Genomic DNA, 27,700 nt, shown 5'->3' on the forward strand with positions numbered 1-27,700 from the left:
TCTAAGCAGTACACATGCTTCTTAGACCTGAAGAAGGGGACATTCCCCGAAAGCTTGTCCTCAAAATTGTATGTTAGTGCAAATAAAAATAGTATCACGGGCAGTACTCAATTTTTTCTGGCGCAAATGCACTAATACGGCTACAATCACCTCAAGTATATTCCAAAGATTTTCAATGGGGTTGAGATCAAGGCTCTGTGAAGGCAACTCAGGTTCCTCATACATCAAGCTCATCAAACCATATAATTCTGGACCTAACTTTTGGGTACAGTCACGTCCTAAAAATGTCATCACAAGGTTGGAAGCACACAGTTGTTTAATATTTCTTTGTATGCTGTAACATTAACAAGAACCTTCATTGGAAACACCTGAACTCAATAATTAGGAGGGGGTGTCACAGTAATTTTTGCCATATAGTATGTGAGATTATCAGATGTCCACACACTTTTGATCATATAGTGTATCTTAGCATAAACATGGATGACTAAATCTATCCTGTCAGAAGGTTAAAGTGGTTGTATACCCTTACATATACCCAGTGAAGTAACTGGCCGCAGATGATACAGAGAAGAAACAAATCCTCCTACATATGTTGTACCTGTTTATCTGCCGCTGTCTGTCTTGTACATTCATTCAAAGTGCAGAATTTACATAGGATCTCTCAGCTCTGAAAAGCAAGGAGCGGGGAGCTGAAGTTTCATCAGTGAGGAGAGCTCTGAGAGCTGATTAGAGGGAAGGGGCACCCCTTCCCTACACACAACTGACAGGAACAGGACTGAGGCTGTTAATCAGCTGAAGGTCTGATCCCTGACACCATTTTTCTCTTGGTGTCAGGAAAACGTGTCAAAAGTGATTCATGCTGATAGTAGATGAACAAAGCAGCAGACAGAAATGACACTTATTGCTCTTAATTGAGACAAGTACACACTGTAGAAGGATATGCTTTGTTTATATTTCATGTCTGAGGTTTACAACCACTTTAAACGCTTCCCCTCTACCATTTAGCAGAAATACTGCTACAGGGCAGCAGGGGTGCACAAAATCACATGTATATATATGAGATTTTGCAGTTTCGCCCTACCCGCACCGCCATCCGGGGCCGGTGATTACTCGCCACCAACCGGTGATCGCCGTGCATCTCCAACAGGGTAGAGACCTGTATGTAAACAATACAAATCTCTCCCGTCAGCTCCCTTGCACACTGCTTTGTATGGCTCTGCATAGCAGAGCCATACATAGCAGTGTGCTTACAGCAGAACACAGACACAGCCTACGTAGTAAAACAGCACACAGTTAACCCTTTGATCGCCCAAGATTTTAACCCCTTCCTGCACAGTGTCATTAGTACAGTGGCAATGATTTTTATTAGCACTGATCACTGTATTGGTAACACTGGAGATGTCAGTGACACCAAGTCAGTTCCCCCCAGTGTCCGAATGCCTGTCACAGTCCTGCAGTCTTGCTATAAGTCGCTGATCGCTGCCATTACTAGTAAAAAAAAAAAAAATTCCAGTATCTAGACCGCCATTTGCAAATGCTATAACTTTCATGTAAACCAATTAATTTACAAATATTGGAATTTTTTTTTTTAGCAAAGACATGAAGCAGAATACATTTTGGCCTAAATTTATGATGAAATTAGATTTTTTACATTTTTTTACTGGACATGTTCAATAGGAAAAAGTCAAAAATATTGTTTGTTTTCTCAAAATTGTCAGTATTTTTTTGTTTATAGCGCAAAAAATAAAAAACGCACAGGCGATCAAATATCACCGAAAGAAAGCTCCATTTCTGGCGAAAAATACTGCTTCTTTTTCAGGAATACAGTGCTGTCCTCTCTCCACCCCGGGCCTTGTGGCCGGATAGTGAAAGAGCAGTACAAAATGGTGAGGTCATCCCTCTTACACTTGGTTCTCTCTCCCTACTACAATGTAATTTGTCAACATATTTTCATGTTGCACCTGATTGGGCAGCACAGCCATGCATCGGGAGGAAACCGGACATCGCGGTAAACTTCCTGGTTGTGCACGCCCCCTATTAACCTATGCTGTGATTGGACTAATGATTTTGGCTGAAACCTGCTGATCAGCTGCGACCAATCACAGCACAGAGTTCTGTGTTTACAAACACACAGAACTCTGTGTACACAGAACAGCGATCTGGCTGTTTCTTCTCCCAGAGCCTAGGTTCACACTAAAGCAGTGTGGGAAATGCCTGTTTCCTGCATTGCATTCTAATTGTGCTGCCCTTGCGATCTGCTGTGGGTGTCACTACAAAGTTAACAACACCCCAAACACAGATCATAAATGCAGTGCATTTCCTGCACCAGATGCGGTTGCAGGGCGGCTCCAAAAAATGTACATGTACATCTTTGGTGCGATACAGTACGATTTGAGCCCATTCCAAATGCATGGGCTCAAATTGCACCACACAGATTCACATGTGAATTGCACGGGGATGCGGTTCTGTTCCTGTGGTTCATAGTGTGATCCAAGACTGAAAAGCAGGGAGAAAAAGTAGCCAGATCTAAAAGGAGTACACAGTACAATTGTTAGGCACACAGTTCACCCCTTCACTGCCCCTTGATGTTAACCCCTTTCTAGCCAGTGTCATTAGTACAGTGTACAGTATTATCCCTGATCACTGTAATAGTGTCACTAGTGATGTCTTTGTCAGTTAGTGTCCTTCCCATCCAGTGTCACTTAACTCCAGCTTGCCCATCGCACTTCGCAGTTACATTGTAAGTCACTGATAACCACCATTGTTTAATATCTGTACAGATCAGTATCTTGATAACAATCAGAACTATACTAGTGTTAATTAGTATAGTGTCCCCAAAAACATCTTGATTTTTACCAGACATGTAGCGGAATACATTTTGGCCTCAATGCGGATTTTTTTTTTGGATATGTTTTAAAACAAAGTAGAAAATATCATTTTTTAAAAATGTTCTTTTTTTTCCATTTATATATAAAAATAAAAAGATGCCCCGTGTGTTCCTTCATCCAGAGTGTAGGCACTGTAATACGAGAGGTGTAGTAATGTCCAGATCACCAGGTAAAAGCAGAGAGAGAAATAACTAAAAAAGAAAACTAATGCAGCTACTGGATCTAAGGATTGGTAAACTGCAATATATTACATTTTTGATTTGGGCCTTAATACTGCTTTAAAGCAAACTTCTGGAATGTGTAGACAGCATTGACCATTGTGGGCATTCATGAAAGTAGACAGTGTCCATTCACACGTGAATATTTTTCTGCTCTTTTCCCTACACCTGACTACATCTACAAAGAATGTCATTCTTTCTATCTGTGTCTGTCCACATGTTGCCCTACACTCGACGCCCTACACTCAAAAAAGTACTTTTTTTTTTACCTTATTCAAGCAATTTTGATCCCATAGACTTCAGTTGCAACGGCTGTAAACATATACAATTTTAATGCATTTTTGCATGCAGTTTACTCCTGAAGAATTCCTATCCTCCTATAAAAATGCTCTCCTTCCCTTGCCCAGCCCAGACATAAACTCCTTAAAGACCAACTCTGGGCAAAAAAAAAACTTTACCCATGCAGTCGGGTTGTACCTGCATTGCACGGGTCAACTGTTTGTTTTGTTTAGGAGTGAGGAGAAAGCTTATACTCACCCAATCCTTCAATCCTCTGGAAACAGCGCTTCCCCACAGTCCAGTGATGGACTGTTCCTAGTCTATGGAGCCTGCTCTTGACGTGATGACATCAGGAACAGTCGACTACTCAACACCACTGCAGTGCGGAGATGCCAGACCGGTCTTGTGCTGGGAGGATTAGGTAAGTACATCTGTGCCCTCCTCTCCCCTTGAAAATGAGCAGTTAACCCATGCAGTGCAGGCACAGCACCACTGCATGGGATTTTTTTTTTTTTTTACTGAAGTTGGACTTTGATGCTTAATACACACTCAAAAACACATAAAACACATCTAATACACCTGAAAAAAACAGGAGTACGCTCTGCTCAGGTGTGAATGTAGGCTATGAAGTAGAGAGTTACATGCTCCTCATATATTTCATTGGGTCACAGTGGGAAACAAGGCAGTAGTAGAGTGCAGAAAAGGAATCAGCAGCAGAGATGTTGGGTTAAGTATACTATAGGTTCACTTTAAGTTGCTTCTGTCCTTTTCATGTCCTCTCAGGAGAGGTAGCGATAGGAAATCCCTCTAATGCAGATAGTAAAAACAGAAAAGAAAATGCTTTTAGTAGAGTGAGGAAGGGTTAAAAATTCTGACAATGTTATTTTTGAAAGGGGCCACAGAGACAGGAAGTAAGGTAACTTCCCCCAATAGTGTTACAGTTCAAAATTAAACCTGACAGAAACCTTTATCTATCTAAACCTGACAGAAACTCTATCTAAGACTAGCTGGAGTTAAAATTTAATCTCAAACTGACAGAGCTATACATCCTTCAAAAACCACTTGGCTAATTGATGAACAACCTGATATCTTGGACTCTGCTTTATGACTGCACATGCTTTACAGTACTGATATGACCATCCAGAAAGTGCCTTCACATAGTATCGGGATCTCCAGTTGAAATACTTTTGGTACTTCACATCATCTTTGTCCAACTCAAGAAGATATTCAGCCAGCTCCTTTGGACTTGGAAAGTCATCAACATGAATGAAGGAATCTCCTGGGACAAAACGTTCATAGTTCTCACGGGAGGTTCCTAATACAACTGGAACAGCCCATGAACCAAAGGCATTTGACCAAAACTTTTCAGTGATATAGTCTTTATATATAGAATTCTCAAAAGACAAATAAAATTTATACTGAGATATTGTTTGGTGGAAATCTTCTGATCTAAGTGGTTTGTGTCGCTTTCCGTAAACATCTATTGGAATATGTTTGTTCAACTCTTCATAAAAAGAAATGCGAGGAACACCAGGATACCATTTGCTGACTACCCAAGATACCAACTTGGACTTCTTGGGAATGGAGAAGTTTCGAGACTCTTTCATTGTTTCTATTTGACCATATGGGATAAAAATATCTGAATCCTGACGGAATGTCATAGTTGCATTGAACAAGTTGTCCAACATCTCCAAGTTTGTAATAATCAGAGGAGGCTCTAAGTTATTCCACACCCAACGCTGGAAAGAAGGTCTTGGTTGTTTAGGCAATGCATTCCTATTATGCATTATATCTGCATGATGTATAACAACAGCATCAGCAATACCATATAGACTCCTGTTTGTTGACAGCTTGCATCCATGAAAACCAAATTCTGTACACTTGTCTAATGCAAAATGTTCCCCCCATGGCCAATTCCAAACCAGAACAATAGTGTCTATTGGCGTTGGATTTGGAGTCCCTTTCTCTGATGTCTTGTTCTGGACCTTATTGTCTTGCTTACGTATCATTTGTGGACATTCTGAATTATAAGAAGCAAACCGGTGCCAGAAGAATGAAAAGAGAAAAGAAATGATCAACAGGAAAAACAGGATCATGTGTTGCTGATTGATTGATGCCAAGATCATCATCTTTCATCTGTGGAGAAATTAAAAAGCAATACATTACATTTCAAACAAGTACCATTATTTATTTATTACAGGTACTTAACCGCTTTCCGGCCGCTCTACAGCAGAAATATTGCTACAGGGGGGCAGGGGTGTGCAAAATCACGTATATTTCCGTGGTTTTGCATTTCCAGGTAGAGGGTGTGCACCGCCATTGGCGGTCTCACCTGTCGATCACCAGGTCCCAGCTGGTGATTCCCCGCCGGCACCCGGCGATCACCTTGTATCACCAACGGGGAAGAGACCTGTGTGTAAACAATACAGATCTCTCCACTGTCAGCTCCTGCACACTGCTTTGTATGGCTCTGCATAGCAAGATCAACAATGACTAATTTTATTAATAAGAAAATATACTCACAAAGTGATGGTATAACAGGCATAAGTAACTATAATCCAAACAGGGTTACAGGTAAATCGAAAAGGGGGGGTGAAGGCTAACGCGTTTCGAAGGGTGCTCCCTTCTTCATCAGAGCTGATAAAAAAACATATGCAAATACAAATACAAATTCCCCTCAAACTATTTACATGAATCATGATGGTATAACAGGTGGTGATACAGTTAGATAAGCATAGAAATACACATGAAAATACTCATGGTAATACGTATAGTGATAATAATAATAATAATTAGAGATGAGCGAATCGAAGTAGGCGAAGTGGAATTCGTTTCGAATAATAGAAAAATTTCGATTTGCGCCGAATCCGAAAATTAGCATACTTCGGATGCGCGAATCGAAATTTTTCCTAAAATGGCGGCGACATGTGCGGCGACGGAGCGGGGATGTCTGGGAAGGCGCGCAGACAAGGCGCGCTGACCCATAATGCATTCATTAATGACATGTGATCGCATTAGCCAATCAGCAGCCAGCCAGCCAGCACTGTGTAATGGTCGAGCTATAAATGGCGGCCATTTTAGAATTCTCCATTTGCCTCCAGTCATTCAAGAGAGGCAGAACTCTCTGTATTAGGGACAGAGTTAGGGCCACAGAAACGTTACTTAGGGACAGAGAAACGTTACTTAGAGCCACAGAAACGTTACTTAGGGACAGAGAAACGTTACTTAGGGCCACAGAAACGTTACTTAGGGACAGAGAAACGTTACTTAGGGCCACAGAAACGTTACTTAGGGCCACAGAAACGTTACCTAGGGCCACAGAAACGTTACTTAGGGCCACAGAATCGTTACTTAGGGCCACAGAAACGTTACTTAGGGCCACAGAAACGTTACTTAGGGCCACAGAAACGTTACTTAGGGCCACAGAATCGTTACTTAGGGCCACAGAAACGTTACTTAGGGCCACAGAAACGTTACTTAGAGCCACAGAATCGTTACTTAGGGCCACAGAAACGTTACTTAGGGCCACAGAAACGTTACTTAGGGCCACAGAATCATTACTTAGGGCCACAGAAACGTTACTTAGGGCCACAGAACCGTTACTTAGGGCCACAGAAATGTTACTCAGGGACAGACACAGAATTGTTACTCAGGGACAGACACAGAATTGTTACTGAGGGACACAGAATTGTTACTGAGGGACACAGAATTGTTACTCAGGGACAGACACAGAATTGTTACTCAGGGACAGACACAGAATTGTTACTCAGGGACAGACAGAATTGTTACTGAGGGACACAGAATTGTTACTGAGGGACACAGAACTGTTACTCAGGGACACAGAACTGTTACTCAGGGACACAGAACTGTTACTCAGGGACACAGAATTGTTACTCAGGGACAGACACAGAATTGTTACTGAGGGACACAGAATTGTTACTGAGGGACACAGAATTGTTACTCAGGGACACATATTTGTTACTGAGGGACAGACACAGAACTGTTACTGAGGGACACAGAACTGTTACTCAGGGACACAGAATTGTTACTCAGGGACACAGAATTGTTACTGAGGGACACAGAATTGTTACTCAGGGACACAGAATTGTTACTCAGGGACAGACACAGAATTGTTACTGAGGGACACAGAATTGTTACTGAGGGACACAGAATTGTTACTCAGGGACACAGAATTACTGAGGGACACAGAATTGTTACTCAGGGACACAGAATTGTTACTCAGGGACAGACACAGAATTGTTACTGAGGGACACAGAATAGTTACTGAGGGACACAGAATTGTTACTCAGGGACACAGAATTGTTACTCAGGGACACAGAATTGTTACTCAGGGACAGACACAGAATTGTTACTGAGAGACACAGAACTGTTACTCAGGGACACAGAACTGTTACTCAGGGACAGACACAGAATTGTTACTGAGGGACACAGAATTGTTACTGAGGGACACAGCATTGTTACTCAGGGACACAGAATTGTTACTCAGGGACACAGAATTGTTACTCAGGGACAGACACAGAATTGTTACTGAGGGACACAGAATTGTTACTGAGGGACACAGAATTGTTACTCAGGGACAGACACAGAATTGTTACTGAGGGACACAGAACTGTTACTCAGGGACACAGAACTGTTACTCAGGGACAGACACAGAATTGTTACTGAGGGACACAGAATTGTTACTGAGGGACACAGAATTGTTACTGAGGGGCACAGAATTGTTACTGAGGGACACAGAATTGTTACTCAGGGAAAGACACAGAATTGTTACTGAGGGACACAGAACTGTTACTCAGGGACACAGAACTGTTACTGAGGGACACAGAATTGTTACTGAGGGACACAGAATTGTTACTGAGGGACACAGAATTGTTACTCAGGGAAAGACACAGAATTGTTACTGAGGGACACAGAACTGTTACTCAGGGACACAGAACTGTTACTCAGGGACACAGAACTGTTACTCAGGGACAGACACAAAATTGTTACTGAGGGACACAGAATTGTTACTGAGGGACACAGAATTGTTACTGAGGGACACAGAATTGTTACTGAGGGACACAGAATTGTTACTCAGGGACAGACACAGAATTGTTACTGAGGGACACAGAACTGTTACTCAGGGACACAGAACTGTTACTCAGGGACACAGAACTGTTACTCAGGGACAGACACAAAATTGTTACTGAGGGACACAGAATTGTTACTGAGGGACACAGAATTGTTACTGAGGGACACAGAATTGTTACTCAGGGACAGACACAGAATTGTTACTGAGGGACACAGAACTGTTACTCAGGGACACAGAACTGTTACTCAGGGACAGACACAAAATTGTTACTGAGGGACACAGAATTGTTACTGAGGGACACAGAATTGTTACTCAGGGACACAGAATTGTTACTGAGGGACACAGAATTGTTACTCAGGGACAGACACAGAATTGTTACTGAGGGACACAGAACTGTTACTCAGGGACACAGAACTGTTACTCAGGGACACAGAACTGTTACTCAGGGACAGACACAAAATTGTTACTGAGGGACACAGAATTGTTACTGAGGGACACAGAATTGTTACTGAGGGACACAGAATTGTTACTGAGGGACACAGAATTGTTACTCAGGGACAGACACAGAATTGTTACTGAGGGACACAGAACTGTTACTCAGGGACACAGAACTGTTACTCAGGGACACAGAACTGTTACTCAGGGACAGACACAAAATTGTTACTGAGGGACACAGAATTGTTACTGAGGGACACAGAATTGTTACTGAGGGACACAGAATTGTTACTGAGGGACACAGAACTGTTACTCAGGGACACAGAACTGTTACTCAGGGACACAGAACTGTTACTCAGGGACAGACACAGAATTGTTACTGAGGGACACAGAATTGTTACTGAGGGACACAGCATTGTTACTCGGGGACACAGAATTGTTACTGAGGGACAGACACAGAATTGTTACTGAGGGACACAGAATTGTTACTGAGGGACACAGAATTGTTACTCAGGGACACAGAATTGTTACTGAGGGACACAGAATTGTTACTCAGGGACAGACACAGAATTGTTACTCAGGGACAGACACAGAATTGTTACTGAGGGACACAGAATTGTTACTGAGGGACACAGAATTGTTACTGAGGGACACAGAAGTGTTACTGAGGGACACAGAATTGTTACTGAGGGACACAGAATTGTTACTCAGGGACAGACACAGAATTGTTACTCAGGGACACAGAATTGTTACTCAGGGACACAGAATCGTTGAATTAAAGAGTATGTCAGACAACATGCAGATGAGTGGCAGAGGAGGCAATGTTTTAGGAGCGAGCAGACGTGGCAGCAGAGGAAGGGGTCGAGGCAGCACTAGTCGCAGCCAGAGGCCAGTGCTCCCGGTGTCATCCAGCGGTCGTGTCTCCACCGACAACCCTGCCGTCATCGATTGGTTGGCTCGGTCGTCTTCCTCTTCCCAGGTCACCTCTGACACCTACAGCCAACGGTCGGTGTGTACGTCAGACACAACCGTTAGTTGGCATGGCCCGGGAGCAAGCCCACTGAAATCACGTGTCCTCTACCTGCCCCTGTCCTTTGCTGTTCCCTCACCAAGCGAAGTATCGCATGCTGTGGGCTCAGCCCCACTGTACAGTGAGGATGAGCTAACAGAGGGCGGTCAAGAACGGGGGGAGACATCCGCCTCTTCAGCAGCCAGGCGAAGAAGTACTGGCGAGGAGAGTGGCTCGGTAGCCGGTCTAGAGACAGGTCTGTCTCCTGACCCAGACGCAGCCGAGGGGGCTAGTAGTGAGGCGGAGACCCTACTTGATGATGACGAGGTTGATCGCACTTGGCAGCCTCGTCGTCATCAGGCAATTTCTTCCGCATCATCAGGAGAAGAGGGTGCCAGCTTGGCAGCGAGCAAAACAGTCGGTGGGTTGCCCAGGAGGCAGCAGGGTCGCAGCAGTGTCAGTGGAGGCAAACGGCCACGGAGTAGAGCACCAGCTCCACTGCAGCCTACCACCACGGCCAGTAGTGGTGCCGGTGTGCACGGAGGAAGTAGCAGTAAGCCAGTGAGGAGTAGCGGGGGCAAAGTTTCCTACTCGGCGGTGTGGCAATTTTTCGTCAAGCCTCCCGAGGAAGTAAACGTAGCCGTATGTCGACTATGTGGCCAGAAAGTCAAGCGTGGCCAGGGGGCCCATGTTGGGACTACAGCGTTGCGTCAGCATATGCAGCGTCGCCATTTGGTGGCCTGGGAAAACCGTGATAAAGATACGGCGGTTCTGCCTGCCCCAGCCCCCGCTCCATCACCCGCTCCGTTACTTGCTCCGTCACCCGACGTCAATCGCCCTCTATCAGCCAGTCAAGGCTCCAACACCTCTGCTGAGGGGAGTTGTTCCGCTTGTTCAGATGCTCCTTCTCCTGCTACTCCTCTTCACGGATTCCGTCAGCAGTCTTTTTTGGAATCCGTTTCCAAGAGACAACAGTTTGCGAGCACGCACCCGACGGTGCAAAAGCTGAACGTCCTCCTGTCCAAGTTGCTGGTGCTGCAGTCCCTCCCTTTCCAAGTGGTGGACTCAGCACCTTTCCGAGAAATGATGGCTTGTGCCGCGCCAAGGTGGAGAGTGCCAAGCCGGCATTTCTTTGCCAAAAAGGCAGTGCCAGCCCTGCATTCACATGTAGAAGAGATGGTGGGCCAGTCTTTGAGCATGTCAGTCTCTGCCAAAGTGCACGGCAGCGCCGACGTGTGGAGCTGTAACTACGGTCAAGGACAGTACATGTCATTTACGGCACACTGGGTGAACGTGGTTCCGGCACAGCCGCACCAGCAACTTGGACAGGTCACGACGCTTTTGCCTCCACGTTTGCACGTCCTTGGTCCAGCAAAGATGTCCGCCTCTACCACCTCTTCTTCCGCCGTGTCCTCAGCCGCCACCCCCGTGCCAAGTCCCATTACCCGACCGGCATATCACATGTGCAGGGCGCAACGGTGTCACGCTGTGCTGCACCTGGTATGCCTTGGCGAACGTAGTCACACAGGGGAGGAACTTCTGAGTGTAATGAACAGAGAAATCGACAGATGGCTGTCTCCGCGCAAACTGAAAATCGGAACCATGTTGACCGACAACGGAAAGAACATGGTGTCTGCTCTGCGTCAAGGAAGGTTGTGCCATGCGCCATGCATGGCTCACGTGTTCAATCTGGTTGTCAAGCGGTTCCACCATCCCACTGCAAGACATCCTTAAAATGTCACGTAAACTTTGCATGCATTTCAGCCATTCCTACACCGCAAAGCACACCCTCCTTGAGCTGCAGCGGCAGAACGGAGTTCCACAGCATCGCCTGATCTGCGACGTTGCAACAAGGTGGAATTCAACACTACACATGTTAGACCACCTTTACGAACAGCGAAAGGCCATCACCGATTTCCTGATGTTACAAGCGGATAAAGGTACTCCCCTGTGTAACTTAGATGTCAGCCATTGGCAGCTCATGCGTGACACCTGCCGCTTGCTCAGGCCCTTTGAGGAGGCCACGCTATTCGTGAGTCGGCAGGACTATGGGATGAACGACGTCATTGATCTGTTGCACGTCCTGGAACAAATGCTGTTAACAATGGCTGGTCAGGGTGCGGTAGACGTGGCGCACAGATCTCAACGCCACATGACCCCTGTGGGGGCAGGACAGGAAGAAGAGGAGGAGGTAGAGGAGGACATTTGTGCTCAGGAATTATTGAGTGAAATGGGTGGTTTTTCCACTCAGCGGACAGGAGTGGAGGAGCAGGAGCATCTGGTAGAGGAGGAGGAGGAGGAGACAGAGGACCCAGACGCACCGTGGCAGTATGCTGTGGAGATGGAGGCAGGGAGTCCCTCACATTCCTTGGCACAAATGGCCCATAGCATGCTCGGTTGCTTGCGTAGCGACAGCCGAATAATAACCATCAGACAGAGGGATGACTTTTGGCTGTCCACCTTGTTGGACCCTCGCTACCGTTCCAAAATGGTGGCCTTTTTCACACCTGCTGAGAGGGAGGCCAAAATTACGTACTATAAAAACCACCTATGTAGTCAGTTGGTCTCTGCCTTTCTGCGCCAACGTCCATCCTCAGACACTGTGGGCCCTGTGCGCTCGCGTTCCGCTGCCATGGCAGCAAAGGAGGGGTGGGGTGGTAGGAGCAGTGGCAGCTCCACCAGCAGCGGCTGCCTCAGGCTGCAGTCGATGATGAGTAGCTTTCTTCACCAGCGCAGTGAGGAAACTACTAACCAGCCGCAGCAGCAGCAGCAGCATCAGGTGGACCTGGAGCAGGAGCTCAAACAACAGGCTTGGGCCTACTTGGACAGCACCCTGCCAACCGAGGTATACAATCCCCTTGACTACTGGGCAACGAAACTTGACCTTTGGCCCCAACTAGCTGAATTTGCCCTTGAAAGGCTGTCATGCCCGGCCAGTAGCGTGGCATCGGAGCGCGTGTTTAGTGCGGCAGGAGGTATTGTAACTCCGCGGAGGACACGACTTTCCACCCAAAGTGTGGAGAGACTCACGTTTGTGAAAATGAATCAGGCGTGGATTAGTCTGGATTTCAAACCACCAGTTCCTGACACAACTGACTAAATCCGCCATGAATCATGCCCCTGCCATGTGCCACTTTCAGGTCTCCTCACACTGCTGCTGGGTTCCATTTTGTCATAGGATGCTGGCAGATTACGGGCCTCACATTGCTGCGGCCAGGCCCCTAATCTGCCATGGGCCCCTGTACCGCCTCCTCACGCTGCTGCCAGGTCCACAGTGTCTCATGGGTCCCTGTACGGCCTCCCATTGCTGCTGTCTCCAACGCCACACTCTGCCATGTGCCACTTTCAGGTCTCCTCACACTGCTGCTGGGTTCCATTTTGTCATAGGATGCTGGCAGATTACGGGCCTCACAGTGCTGCGGCCAGGCCCCTAATCTGCCATGGGCCCCTGTACCTCCTCCTCACGCTGCTGCCAGGTCCACAGTGTCTCATGGGTCCCTGTACGGCCTCCCATTGCTGCTGTCTCCAACGCCACACTCTGCCATGTGCCACTTTCAGGTCTCCTCACACTCCTGCTGGGTTCCATTTTGTCATAGGATGCTGGCAGATTACGGGCGTCTCCCATAGCTGCTGCCAGGCCCCTAATCTGCCATGGGCCCCTGTACCGCCTCCTCACGCTGCTGCCAGGTCCACAGTGTCTCATGGGTCCCTGTACGGCCTCCCATTGCTGCTGTCTCCAACGCCACACTCTGCCATGTGCCACTTTCAGGTCTCCTCACACTCCTGCTGGGTTCCATTTTGTCATAGGATGCTGGCAGATTACGGGCGTCTCCCATAGCTGCTGCCAGGCCCCTAATCTGCCATGGGCCCCTGTACCGCCTCCTCACGCTGCTGCCAGGTCAACAGTGTGTCATGGGTCCCTGTACGGACTCCCATTGCTGCTGTCTCCATCGCCACACTCTGCCATGTGCCACTTTCAGGTCTCCTCACACTCCTGCTGGGTTCCATTTTGTCATAGGATGCTGGCAGATTACAGGCCTCCCATAGCTGCTGCCAGGCCCCTAATCTGCCATGGGCCCCCATACCGCCTCCTCACGCTGCTGCCAGGTCCACAGTGTGTCATGGGTCCCTGTACCGCCTCCCATTGCTGCTGTCTCCATCGCCACACTCTGCCATGTGCCACTTTCAGGTCTCCTCACACTCCTGCTGGGTTCCATTTTGTCATAGGATGCTGGCAGATTACGGGCGTCTCCCATAGCTGCTGCCAGGCCCCTAATCTGCCATGGGCCCCCATACCGCCTCCTCACGCTGCTGCCAGGTCCACAGTGTGTCATGGGTCCCTGTACCGCCTCCCATTGCTGCTGTCTCCATCGCCACACTCTGCCATGTGCCACTTTCAGGTCTCCTCACACTCCTGCTGGGTTCCATTTTGTCATAGGATGCTGGCAGATTACGGGCGTCTCCCATAGCTGCTGCCAGGCCCCTAATCTGCCATGGGCCCCTGTACCGCCTCCTCACGCTGCTGCCAGGTCCACAGTGTGTCCTGGGTCCCTGTACGGACTCCCATTGCTGCTGTCTCCATCGCCACACTCTGCCATGTGCCACTTTCAGGTCTCCTCACACTCCTGCTGGGTTCCATTTTGTCAAAGGATGCTGGCAGATTACAGGCCTCCCATAGCTGCTGCCAGGCCCCTAATCTGCCATGGGCCCCCATACCGCCTCCTCACGCTGCTGCCAGGTCCACAGTGTGTCATGGGTCCCTGTACCGCCTCCCATTGCTGCTGTCTCCATCGCCACACTCTGCCATGTGCCACTTTCAGGTCTCCTCACACTCCTGCTGGGTTCCATTTTGTCATAGGATGCTGGCAGATTACGGGCGTCTCCCATAGCTGCTGCCAGGCCCCTAATCTGCCATGGGCCCCTGTACCGCCTCCTTACGCTGCTGCCAGGTCCACAGTGTGTCCTGGGTCCCTGTACGGACTCCCATTGCTGCTGTCTCCATCGCCACACTCTGCCATGTGCCACTTTCCGGTCTCCTCACACTCCTGCTGGGTTCCATTTTGTCATAGGATGCTGGCAGATTACAGGCCTCCCATAGCTGCTGCCAGGCCCCTAATCTGCCATGGGCCCCTGTACTGCCTCCTCACGCTGCTGCCAGGTCCACAGTGTGTCATGGGTCCCTGTACGGCCTCCCATTGCTGCTGTCTCCATCGCCACACTCTGCCATGTGCCACTTTCAGGTCTCCTCACACTCCTGCTGGGTTCCATTTTGTCATAGGTTGCTGGCAGATTACGGGCGTCTCCCATAGCTGCTGCCAGGCCCCTAATCTGCCATGGGCCCCTGTACCGCCTCCTCATGCTGCTGCCAGGTCCACAGTGTGTCATGGGTCCCTGTACGGACTCCCATTGCTGCTGTCTCCATCGCCACACTCTGCCATGTGCCACTTTCAGGTCTCCTCACTCTCCTGCTGGGTTCCATTTTGTCATAGGATGCTGGCAGATTACAGGCCTCCCATAGCTGCTGCCAGGCCCCTAATCTGCCATGGGCCCCCGTACCGCCTCCTCACGCTGCTGCCAGGTCCACAGTGTGTCATGGGTCCCTGTACCGCCTCCCATTGCTGCTGTCTCCATCGCCACACTCTGCCATGTGCCACTTTCAGGTCTCCTCACACTCCTGCTGGGTTCCATTTTGTCATAGGATGCTGGCAGATTACAGGCCTCCCATAGCTGCTGCCAGGCCCCTAATCTGCCATGGGCCCCCGTACCGCCTCCTCATGCTGCTGCCAGGTCCACAGTGTGTCATGGGTCCCTGTACCGCCTCCCATTGCTGCTGTCTCCATCGCCACACTCTGCCATGTGCCACTTTCAGGTCTCCTCACACTCCTGCTGGGTTCCATTTTGTCATAGGATGCTGGCAGATTACGGGCGTCTCCCATAGCTGCTGCCAGGACCCTAATCTGCCATGGGCCCCTGTACCGCCTCCTCACGCTGCTGCCAGGTCCACAGTGTGACATGGGTCCCTGTACGGCCTCCCATTGCTGCTGTCTCCATCGCCACACTCTGCCATGTGCCACTTTCAGGTCTCCTCACACTCCTGCTGGGTTCCATTTTGTCATAGGTTGCTGGCAGATTACGGGCGTCTCCCATAGCTGCTGCCAGGCCCCTAATCTGCCATGGGCCCCTGTACCGCCTCCTCACGCTGCTGCCAGGTCCACAGTGTGTCATGGGTCCCTGTACCGCCTCCCATTGCTGCTGTCTCCATCGCCACACTCTGCCATGTGCTACTTTCAGGTCTCCTCACACTGCTGCTGGGTTCCATTTTGTCATAGGATGCTGGCAGATTACAGGCCTCCCATAGCTGCTGCCAGGCCCCTAATCTGCCATGGGCCCCCGTACCGCCTCCTCATGCTGCTGCCAGGTCCTCAGTGTGTCATGGGTCCCTGTACCGCCTCCCATTGCTGCTGTCTCCATTGCCACACTCTGCCATGTGCCACTTTCAGGTCTCCTCACACTCCTGCTGGGTTCCATTTTGTCATAGGATGCTGGCAGATTACGGGCGTCTCCCATAGCTGCTGCCAGGCCCCTAATCTGCCATGGGCCCCTGTACCACCTCCTCACGCTGCTGCCAGGTCCACAGTGTGTCATGGGTCCCTGTACGGCCTCCCATTGCTGCTGTCTCCATTGCCACACTCTGCCATGTGCCACTTTCAGGTCTCCTCACACTCCTGCTGGGTTCCATTTTGTCATAGGTTGCTGGCTTATTACGGGCGTCTCCCATAGCTGCTTCCAGGCCCCTAATCTGCCATGGGCCCCCGTACCGCCTCCTCACGCTGCTGCCAGGTCCACAGTGTGTCATGGGTCCCTCTACCGCCTCCCATTGCTGCTGTCTCCATCGCCACACTCTGCCATGTGCCACTTTCAGGTCTCCTCACACTCCTGCTGGGTTCCATTTTGTCATAGGATGCTGGCAGATTACAGGCCTCCCATAGCTGCTGCCAAGCCCCTAATCTGCCATGGGCCCCCGTACCGCCTCCTCATGCTGCTGCCAGGTCCACAGTGTGTCATGGGTCCCTGTACGGACTCCCATTGCTGCTGTCTCCATCGCCACACTCTGCCATGTGCCACTTTCAGGTCTCCTCACACTCCTGCTGGGTTCCATTTTGTCATAGGATGCTGGCAGATTACAGGCCTCCCATAGCTGCTGCCAGGCCCCTAATCTGCCATGGGCCCCCGTACCGCCTCCTCACGCTGCTGCCAGGTCCACAGTGTCTCATGGGTCCCTGTACCGCCTCCCATTGCTGCTGTCTCCATCGTCACACTCTGCCATGTGCCACTTTCAGGTCTCCTCACACTGCTTCTGGGTTCCATTTTGTCATAGGTTGCTGGCAGATTACGGGCGTCTCCCATTGCTGCTGCCAGGCCCCTAATCTGCCATGGGCCCCTGTACCGCCTCCTCATGCTGCTGCCAGGTCCACAGTGTGTCATGCCATGTGCCACTTTCAGGTGTCCTCACACTGCTGCTGGGTTCCATTTTGTCATAGGGTGCTGGCAGATTACGGGCCTCACATTGCTGCGGCCAGGCCCCTAATCTGCCATGGGCCCCTGTACCGCCTCCTCACGCTGCTGCCAGGTCCACAGTGTGTCATGGGTCCCTGTACGGCCTCCCATTGCTGCTGTCTCCATCGCCACACTCTGCCATGTGCCACTTTCAGGTGTCCTCACACTGCTGCTGGGTTCCATTTTGTGATAGGGTGCTGGCAGATTACGGGCCTCACATTGCTGCGGCCAGGCCCCTAATCTGCCATGGGCCCCTGTACCGACTCCTCATGCTGTGACGTTGCAACAAGGTGGAATTCAACCCTACATATGTTAGACCGCCTTTACGAACAGCGAAAGGCCATCACCGATTTCCTGATGTTACAAGCGGATAAAGGTACTCCCCTGTGTAACTTAGATGTCAGCCATTGGCAGCTCATGCGTGACACCTGCCGCTTGCTCAGGCCCTTTGAGGAGGCCACGCTATTCGTGAGTCGGCAGGACTATGGGATGAACGACGTCATTCCTCTGTTGCACGTCCTGGAACAAATGCTGTTAACAATGGCTGGTCAGGGTGCGGTAGACGTGGCGCACAGATCTCAACGCCACATGACCCCTGTGGGGGCAGGACAGGAAGAAGAGGAGGAGGTAGAGGAGGACATTGGTGCTCAGGAATTATTGAGTGAAATGGGTGGTTTTTCCACTCAGCGGACAGGAGTGGAGGAGCAGGAGCATCTGGTAGAGGAGGAGGAGGAGGAGGAGACAGAGGACCCAGACGCACCGTGGCAGTATGCTGTGGAGATGGAGGCAGGGAGTCCCTCACATTCCTTGGCACAAATGGCCCATAGCATGCTCGGTTGCTTGCGTAGCGACAGCCGAATAATAACCATCAGACAGAGGGATGACTTTTGGCTGTCCACCTTGTTGGACCCTCGCTACCGTTCCAAAATGGTGGCCTTTTTCACACCTGCTGAGAGGGAGGCCAAAATTACGTACTATAAAAACCACCTATGTAGTCAGTTGGTCTCTGCCTTTCTGCGCCAACGTCCATCCTCAGACACTGTGGGCCCTGTGCGCTCGCGTTCCGCTGCCATGGCAGCAAAGGAGGGGTGGGGTGGTAGGAGCAGTGGCAGCTCCACCAGCAGCGGCTGCCTCAGGCTGCAGTCGATGATGAGTAGCTTTCTTCACCAGCGCAGTGAGGAAACTACTAACCAGCCGCAGCAGCAGCAGCAGCATCAGGTGGACCTGGAGCAGGAGCTCAAACAACAGGCTTGGGCCTACTTGGACAGCACCCTGCCAACCGAGGTATACAATCCCCTTGACTACTGGGCAATGAAACTTGACCTTTGGCCCCAACTAGCTGAATTTGCCCTTGAAAGGCTGTCATGCCCGGCCAGTAGCGTGGCATCGGAGCGCGTGTTTAGTGCGGCAGGAGGTATTGTAACTCCGCGGAGGACACGACTTTCCACCCAAAGTGTGGAGAGACTCACGTTTGTGAAAATGAATCAGGCGTGGATTAGTCTGGATTTCAAACCACCAGTTCCTGACACAACTGACTAAATCCGCCATGAATCATGCCCCTGCCATGTGCCACTTTCAGGTCTCCTCACACTGCTGCTGGGTTCCATTTTGTCATAGGATGCTGGCAGATTACGGGCCTCACATTGCTGCGGCCAGGCCCCTAATCTGCCATGGGCCCCTGTACCGCCTCCTCACGCTGCTGCCAGGTCCACAGTGTCTCATGGGTCCCTGTACGGCCTCCCATTGCTGCTGTCTCCAACGCCACACTCTGCCATGTGCCACTTTCAGGTCTCCTCACACTGCTGCTGGGTTCCATTTTGTCATAGGATGCTGGCAGATTACGGGCCTCACATTGCTGCGGCCAGGCCCCTAATCTGCCATGGGCCCCTGTACCTCCTCCTCACGCTGCTGCCAGGTCCACAGTGTCTCATGGGTCCCTGTACGGCCTCCCATTGCTGCTGTCTCCAACGCCACACTCTGCCATGTGCCACTTTCAGGTCTCCTCACACTCCTGCTGGGTTCCATTTTGTCATAGGATGCTGGCAGATTACGGGCGTCTCCCATAGCTGCTGCCAGGCCCCTAATCTGCCATGGGCCCCTGTACCGCCTCCTCACGCTGCTGCCAGGTCCACAGTGTGTCATGGGTCCCTGTACGGACTCCCATTGCTGCTGTCTCCATCGCCACACTCTGCCATGTGCCACTTTCAGGTCTCCTCACACTCCTGCTGGGTTCCATTTTGTCATAGGATGCTGGCAGATTACAGGCCTCCCATAGCTGCTGCCAGGCCCCTAATCTGCCATGGGCCCCCATACCGCCTCCTCACGCTGCTGCCAGGTCCACAGTGTGTCATGGGTCCCTGTACCGCCTCCCATTGCTGCTGTCTCCATCGCCACACTCTGCCATGTGCCACTTTCAGGTCTCCTCACACTCCTGCTGGGTTCCATTTTGTCATAGGATGCTGGCAGATTACGGGCGTCTCCCATAGCTGCTGCCAGGCCCCTAATCTGCCATGGGCCCCTGTACCGCCTCCTCACGCTGCTGCCAGGTCCACAGTGTGTCCTGGGTCCCTGTACGGACTCCCATTGCTGCTGTCTCCATCGCCACACTCTGCCATGTGCCACTTTCAGGTCTCCTCACACTCCTGCTGGGTTCCATTTTGTCATAGGATGCTGGCAGATTACAGGCCTCCCATAGCTGCTGCCAGGCCCCTAATCTGCCATGGGCCCCCATACCGCCTCCTCACGCTGCTGCCAGGTCCACAGTGTGTCATGGGTCCCTGTACCGCCTCCCATTGCTGCTGTCTCCATCGCCACACTCTGCCATGTGCCACTTTCAGGTCTCCTCACACTCCTGCTGGGTTCCATTTTGTCATAGGATGCTGGCAGATTACGGGCGTCTCCCATAGCTGCTGCCAGGCCCCTAATCTGCCATGGGCCCCTGTACCACCTCCTTACGCTGCTGCCAGGTCCACAGTGTGTCCTGGGTCCCTGTACGGACTCCCATTGCTGCTGTCTCCATCGCCACACTCTGCCATGTGCCACTTTCCGGTCTCCTCACACTCCTGCTGGGTTCCATTTTGTCATAGGATGCTGGCAGATTACAGGCCTCCCATAGCTGCTGCCAGGCCCCTAATCTGCCATGGGCCCCTGTACTGCCTCCTCACGCTGCTGCCAGGTCCACAGTGTGTCCTGGGTCCCTGTACGGCCTCCCATTGCTGCTGTCTCCATCGCCACACTCTGCCATGTGCCACTTTCAGGTCTCCTCACACTCCTGCTGGGTTCCATTTTGTCATAGGTTGCTGGCAGATTACGGGTGTCTCCCATAGCTGCTGCCAGGCCCCTAATCTGCCATGGGCCCCTGTACCGCCTCCTCATGCTGCTGCCAGGTCCACAGTGTGTCATGGGTCCCTGTACGGACTCCCATTGCTGCTGTCTCCATCGCCACACTCTGCCATGTGCCACTTTCTGGTCTCCTCACTCTCCTGCTGGGTTCCATTTTGTCATAGGATGCTGGCAGATTACAGGCCTCCCATAGCTGCTGCCAGGCCCCTAATCTGCCATGGGCCCCCGTACCGCCTCCTCACGCTGCTGCCAGGTCCACAGTGTGTCATGGGTCCCTGTACCGCCTCCCATTGCTGCTGTCTCCATCGCCACACTCTGCCATGTGCCACTTTCAGGTCTCCTCACACTCCTGCTGGGTTCCATTTTGTCATAGGATGCTGGCAGATTACAGGCCTCCCATAGCTGCTGCCAGGCCCCTAATCTGCCATGGGCCCCCGTACCGCCTCCTCATGCTGCTGCCAGGTCCACAGTGTGTCATGGGTCCCTGTACCGCCTCCCATTGCTGCTGTCTCCATCGCCACACTCTGCCATGTGCCACTTTCAGGTCTCCTCACACTCCTGCTGGGTTCCATTTTGTCATAGGATGCTGGCAGATTACGGGTGTCTCCCATAGCTGCTGCCAGGACCCTAATCTGCCATGGGCCCCTGTACCGCCTCCTCACGCTGCTGCCAGGTCCACAGTGTGTCATGGGTCCCTGTACGGCCTCCCATTGCTGCTGTCTCCATCGCCACACTCTGCCATGTGCCACTTTCAGGTCTCCTCACACTCCTGCTGGGTTCCATTTTGTCATAGGTTGCTGGCAGATTACGGGCGTCTCCCATAGCTGCTGCCAGGCCCCTAATCTGCCATGGGCCCCTGTACCGCCTCCTCACGCTGCTGCCAGGTCCACAGTGTGTCATGGGTCCCTGTACCGCCTCCCATTGCTGCTGTCTCCATCGCCACACTCTGCCATGTGCTACTTTCAGGTCTCCTCACACTGCTGCTGGGTTCCATTTTGTCATAGGATGCTGGCAGATTACAGGCCTCCCATAGCTGCTGCCAGGCCCCTAATCTGCCATGGGCCCCCGTACCGCCTCCTCATGCTGCTGCCAGGTCCACAGTGTGTCATGGGTCCCTGTACCGCCTCCCATTGCTGCTGTCTCCATTGCCACACTCTGCCATGTGCCACTTTCAGGTCTCCTCACACTCCTGCTGGGTTCCATTTTGTCATAGGATGCTGGCAGATTACGGGCGTCTCCCATAGCTGCTGCCAGGCCCCTAATCTGCCATGGGCCCCTGTACCACCTCCTCACGCTGCTGCCAGGTCCACAGTGTGTCATGGGTCCCTGTACGGCCTCCCATTGCTGCTGTCTCCATTGCCACACTCTGCCATGTGCCACTTTCAGGTCTCCTCACACTCCTGCTGGGTTCCATTTTGTCATAGGTTGCTGGCTTATTACGGGCGTCTCCCATAGCTGCTTCCAGGCCCCTAATCTGCCATGGGCCCCTGTACCGCCTCCTCACGCTGCTGCCAGGTCCACAGTGTGTCATGGGTCCCTCTACCGCCTCCCATTGCTGCTGTCTCCATCGCCACACTCTGCCATGTGCCACTTTCAGGTCTCCTCACACTCCTGCTGGGTTCCATTTTGTCATAGGATGCTGGCAGATTACAGGCCTCCCATAGCTGCTGCCAAGCCCCTAATCTGCCATGGGCCCCCGTACCGCCTCCTCATGCTGCTGCCAGGTCCACAGTGTGTCATGGGTCCCTGTACGGACTCCCATTGCTGCTGTCTCCATCGCCACACTCTGCCATGTGCCACTTTCAGGTCTCCTCACACTCCTGCTGGGTTCCATTTTGTCATAAGATGCTGGCAGATTACAGGCCTCCCATAGCTGCTGCCAGGCCCCTAATCTGCCATGGGCCCCCGTACCGCCTCCTCACGCTGCTGCCAGGTCCACAGTGTCTCATGGGTCCCTGTACCGCCTCCCATTGCTGCTGTCTCCATCGTCACACTCTGCCATGTGCCACTTTCAGGTCTCCTCACACTGCTTCTGGGTTCCATTTTGTCATAGGTTGCTGGCAGATTACGGGCGTCTCCCATTGCTGCTGCCAGGCCCCTAATCTGCCATGGGCCCCTGTACCGCCTCCTCATGCTGCTGCCAGGTCCACAGTGTGTCATGCCATGTGCCACTTTCAGGTGTCCTCACACTGCTGCTGGGTTCCATTTTGTCATAGGGTGCTGGCAGATTACGGGCCTCACATTGCTGCGGCCAGGCCCCTAATCTGCCATGGGCCCCTGTACCGCCTCCTCACGCTGCTGCCAGGTCCACAGTGTGTCATGGGTCCCTGTACGGCCTCCCATTGCTGCTGTCTCCATCGCCACACTCTGCCATGTGCCACTTTCAGGTGTCCTCACACTGCTGCTGGGTTCCATTTTGTGATAGGGTGCTGGCAGATTACGGGCCTCACATTGCTGCGGCCAGGCCCCTAATCTGCCATGGGCCCCTGTACCGACTCCTCATGCTGTGACGTTGCAACAAGGTGGAATTCAACCCTACATATGTTAGACCGCCTTTACGAACAGCGAAAGGCCATCACCGATTTCCTGATGTTACAAGCGGATAAAGGTACTCCCCTGTGTAACTTAGATGTCAGCCATTGGCAGCTCATGCGTGACACCTGCCGCTTGCTCAGGCCCTTTGAGGAGGCCACGCTATTCGTGAGTCGGCAGGACTATGGGATGAACGACGTCATTCCTCTGTTGCACGTCCTGGAACAAATGCTGTTAACAATGGCTGGTCAGGGTGCGGTAGACGTGGCGCACAGATCTCAACGCCACATGACCCCTGTGGGGGCAGGACAGGAAGAAGAGGAGGAGGTAGAGGAGGACATTGGTGCTCAGGAATTATTGAGTGAAATGGGTGGTTTTTCCACTCAGCGGACAGGAGTGGAGGAGCAGGAGCATCTGGTAGAGGAGGAGGAGGAGGAGACAGAGGACCCAGACGCACCGTGGCAGTATGCTGTGGAGATGGAGGCAGGGAGTCCCTCACATTCCTTGGCACAAATGGCCCATAGCATGCTCGGTTGCTTGCGTAGCGACAGCCGAATAATAACCATCAGACAGAGGGATGACTTTTGGCTGTCCACCTTGTTGGACCCTCGCTACCGTTCAAAAATGGTGGCCTTTTTCACACCTGCTGAGAGGGAGGCCAAAATAAAGTACTATAAAAACCACCTATGTAGTCAGTTGGTCTCTGCCTTTCTGTGCCAACGTCCATCCTCAGACACTGTGGGGCCTCTGCGCTCGCGTTCCGCTGCCATGGCAGCAGGGGAGGGGTGGGGTGGTAGGAGCAGTGGCAGCTCCACCAGCAGCGTGGGTCCCTGTACGGCCTCCCATTGCTGCTGTCTCCATCGCCACACTCTGCCATGTGCCACTTTCAGGTCTCCTCACACTGCTGCTGGGTTCCATTTTGTCATAGGGTGCTGTATGGCCTCCCATTGCTGCTGCCTCCACCGCCGCACTGTGGCTCCAAACTCTGGTTTTGGCCCCGTGACTGCCCAAATGAGTGAAGTGTGCGGTGATTCTAAGATCGACGGCACTCATCTGCATGTCATACTGACTGACAGTATTATTTCTCTTCCCCAGCAGACTCCAAGGGCATTTAAATTAAAGGTACAGTGTTCTGCACTAATATAAAGGCTCTCTGAAGCCTAGAAACACCCTTTTATAAGTTAAATTCACAGCGAATATATTCGACTCGAATCGAATTTTTTCCACGAATTCGCCGAATCAGTCGAATCGAATTTTTGAATACTTCGCTCATCTCTAATAATAATGTCAAAAATCTCATACAGAAAAGGTGTATATATAGAAAACATGTACAAAAAAAAAGAAAAAAAAAAAAAAGGAAAAACTTTTTTTATATATAGAGAGAATCAATAGAATAAACATGTATACATATATATGTAAATGCAAAAGCACAATTGCTATTTAAAATTTAAAAACAGGATGCGTTCATTTTATTATGTGTAGTATAAAATAGTGTATGTTATTATAAAAGATACCTGGGTTGAGCAGATAGAGACTTCAGCATGGCAGAGTTCCCATGGCAAGGAGATATTCAGCCACTGAGTGTCAGTATTACAGCAGTTCAGCCTGTTTAGTGTGGCTGGCGATTAAAGTAATGGCTTAAATACTGTAGGCCGCCTGCAGGTGGCAGTGGAACGCAAGCCGGCTAATAAGCACTACCACGCATGTGCAGTGCGTTCCAGGGGCCATATTAAAGAGGATCATGAAGCAGGAAGTCTCTGACACAACATCCCGTACAGCAAAGAGAGATCAAAGAGAGATCTATACGGGATGTTGTGTCAGAGATTTCCTAAGCCATTACTTTAATTATTACTACACATAATAAAATGAACGCATCCTGTTTTTAAATTTTAAATAGCAATTGTGCTTTTGCATTTACATATATATGTATACATGTTTATTCTATGGATTCTCTCTATATATAAAAAAAAGTTTTTCCTTTTTTTTTTTCTTTTTTTTTGTACATGTTTTCTATATATACACCTTTTCTGTATGAGATTTTTGACATTATTATTATTATTATTATTATCACTATACGTATTACCATGAGTATTTTCATGTGTATTGCTATGCTCATCTAACAGTATCACCACCTGTTATACCATAATGATTCATGTAAATAGTTTGAGGGGAATTTGTATTTGTTTTTTTATCAGCTCTGATGAAGAAGGGAGCACCCTTCGAAACGCGTTAGCCTACACCCCCCCTCCTTTTCGATTTACCTGTAACCCTGTTTGGTTTATGGTTACTTATGCCTGTTATACAATCACTTTGTGAGTATATTTTCTTATTAATAAAATTAGTCACTATTTATTGAGGTAATGCGCAAGGTTTGTGCACTCTTTCTTTCATCTTCCTCTACAGTTTTATTAAGCTTCCCCAGCTTCATGTTAGAGCTGCACAACCTCTGATCACCAGCGGATGAACACACAACATGCTGCTTGTCACTAACGCCTGTTTGGTCTGAGTCTTTGAGTGCAGGAGATAATGGATCTTTAGCAAGATCAACAGGCTGACTTGTAAGCTATTCAAGCTAAACCTGCCAACCTGGTAGACATGTTTCGGAGAAATAACATTAAATTCCCAGGGGTGCCTGAGTCCATTACTCCTGCAACTCTTTTAAAATTTTTGCAACAACTGCTGCATACATTGGTCCCAGATGTGCATGATGACGTAATCATCGACAAAGCCCACAGATTACCAAACTTGGCTGAATTCCTACGATATAAAGGATAGAGCAATGCAGGCAGCTAGGAAACATTCTAGGCTCCCAGGTCAATTTTCAGGTATTACTCTGTATGCGGACTTATCACAAGCTACCATGCAAAACAGGAAGAAAATCCTCACAATCACTAAAGCATTAAGGAACCACACACATTTACCTCTGGGGATTTCCCACTAAATTGTCCGTCATAAATCAAGGCAATACCATCACTACTGTATACGTTCTCTACAGAAGTACCTTAAAGAGTGGTAGATACTGGTTCCTGATCAGGGGCGGACTGACAACTCATGGGGCCCCCGGGCAATAGGGGATCATGGGGCCCCTGTGTCCTTGCCCAAACTCAAAAAAGCCTATGAAATAGGTACCAGGGGCATCTCATGGGACCCTCTACTGACCCCGGGCCCTCGGGCGGTGCCCGAGTTTCCAAATGGTCAGTCTGCCCCTGCTACTGATGCATCTACTGATGAAAGGCCAAAATTGCCTAAATTATGCAGTGAATGGACATAAGTGGAGATACACATTTCTATTCAAATGATGCACCTCCGCTTTCATTGTATTGCAAATCCTGAAGGTCTGAGAAGGGATGTTCGATCTAACCTGTTTTTGTCATTGTTCTGTTTTCTTTATTGGTCCTAAAGGACATATTTGCGTACTGCTCTTCACTGAAACATGTACTCAGTTTATTTTTTAAGGACTTTATTTTTTTCTTTATGTCTGTTTTTTTTACTCATTTTCATCAAAGTATTAGATATCACCAAGATAGCTTGAATGTGATTGTGAACATCCATTACTGCTCAATCCTTCAACCACTCTTCAACTCTCCAGCACTCTTCTTGATATGGACTACCTCTCCATTATTGATATCACTAGGTGAAAACAAGATTCTCAGGTTTGGTCTATATGCCTTTTATTCAGCACGACATACATAATAATTCTTCATTATGGCAGCCTGATTTGCCTCTGTCGAGCGCCTACATGAAACTCTGGAACTTATTATCCAGCTGCACTAAACATGACTTTCTTTTCCTATCCACATAACATTTATTCAAGAATTTGAGAACAACACACGGTAAACCAAGCTCTTATGTAGGGAACTAACACATGCCTTTTTTGCAAAGAACAGCCATCAAAAGAAGTTACAATCCTAGCTTAAAGAATTTTTCCAACTTAACACAACAGCGGACGTTTCTGCAACCACGGTATGGTGCACCCATAAAGCATATGTCTGAGGGCTACTTTTGCAGCTTGCACCTAGGGAAAAAAATGTAGGATGAAAGAGTCCCAGGAGCTTCTGGCTCGCAATAAACATCTAGAGTCCTTGAATAAGCAACAAGTTACACCTGCCCTACTAGCAGATTTGAAGGAATGTAAGAATGAGCTCAAAAGACTTCCCATCTATGAACATGAAAGAGGCTTGTATAGACTGCGAGCCACCTTCTATTCTCAAGGTAACAAAGCAAAAAAGCTCCTAGTACATCACCTTAGATCAAAACAGGCTAAACAGGCTAAATCTAGATTAGCATATTTAATACATCCCACAACTAAAACTAAAGTATTTCACCATAAGGATATTGCTAATTCCTT

General features: G+C 50.0%; 1 protein-coding gene across 4 annotated transcripts in view; it reads right to left on the reverse strand.

Moving 5' to 3' along the window:
- Positions 1-298: 298 nt before the first annotated feature.
- The window catches only part of LOC149460249 (3-galactosyl-N-acetylglucosaminide 4-alpha-L-fucosyltransferase FUT3-like), an 85,331-nt gene continuing 57,929 nt past the window's right edge, over positions 299-27,700 (reverse strand). For all 4 annotated transcript variants that reach the window (XM_089679821.1, XM_089679820.1, XM_089679818.1 and 1 more), the window contains one exon: positions 299-5,521. In XM_089679821.1, the coding sequence (XP_089535947.1) occupies positions 4,426-5,514 (1,089 nt within the window). In that variant the 5' untranslated portion in view covers positions 5,515-5,521 and the 3' untranslated portion in view covers positions 299-4,425. The remainder of the gene's footprint in view (positions 5,522-27,700) is intronic.

The sequence above is a fragment of the Staurois parvus genome, unplaced genomic scaffold (assembly GCF_062004578.1).
Source record: "Staurois parvus isolate SC_StPar_1 unplaced genomic scaffold, SC_StPar_1.0 ptg000232l, whole genome shotgun sequence".
NCBI lineage: Eukaryota > Metazoa > Chordata > Amphibia > Anura > Ranidae > Staurois > Staurois parvus.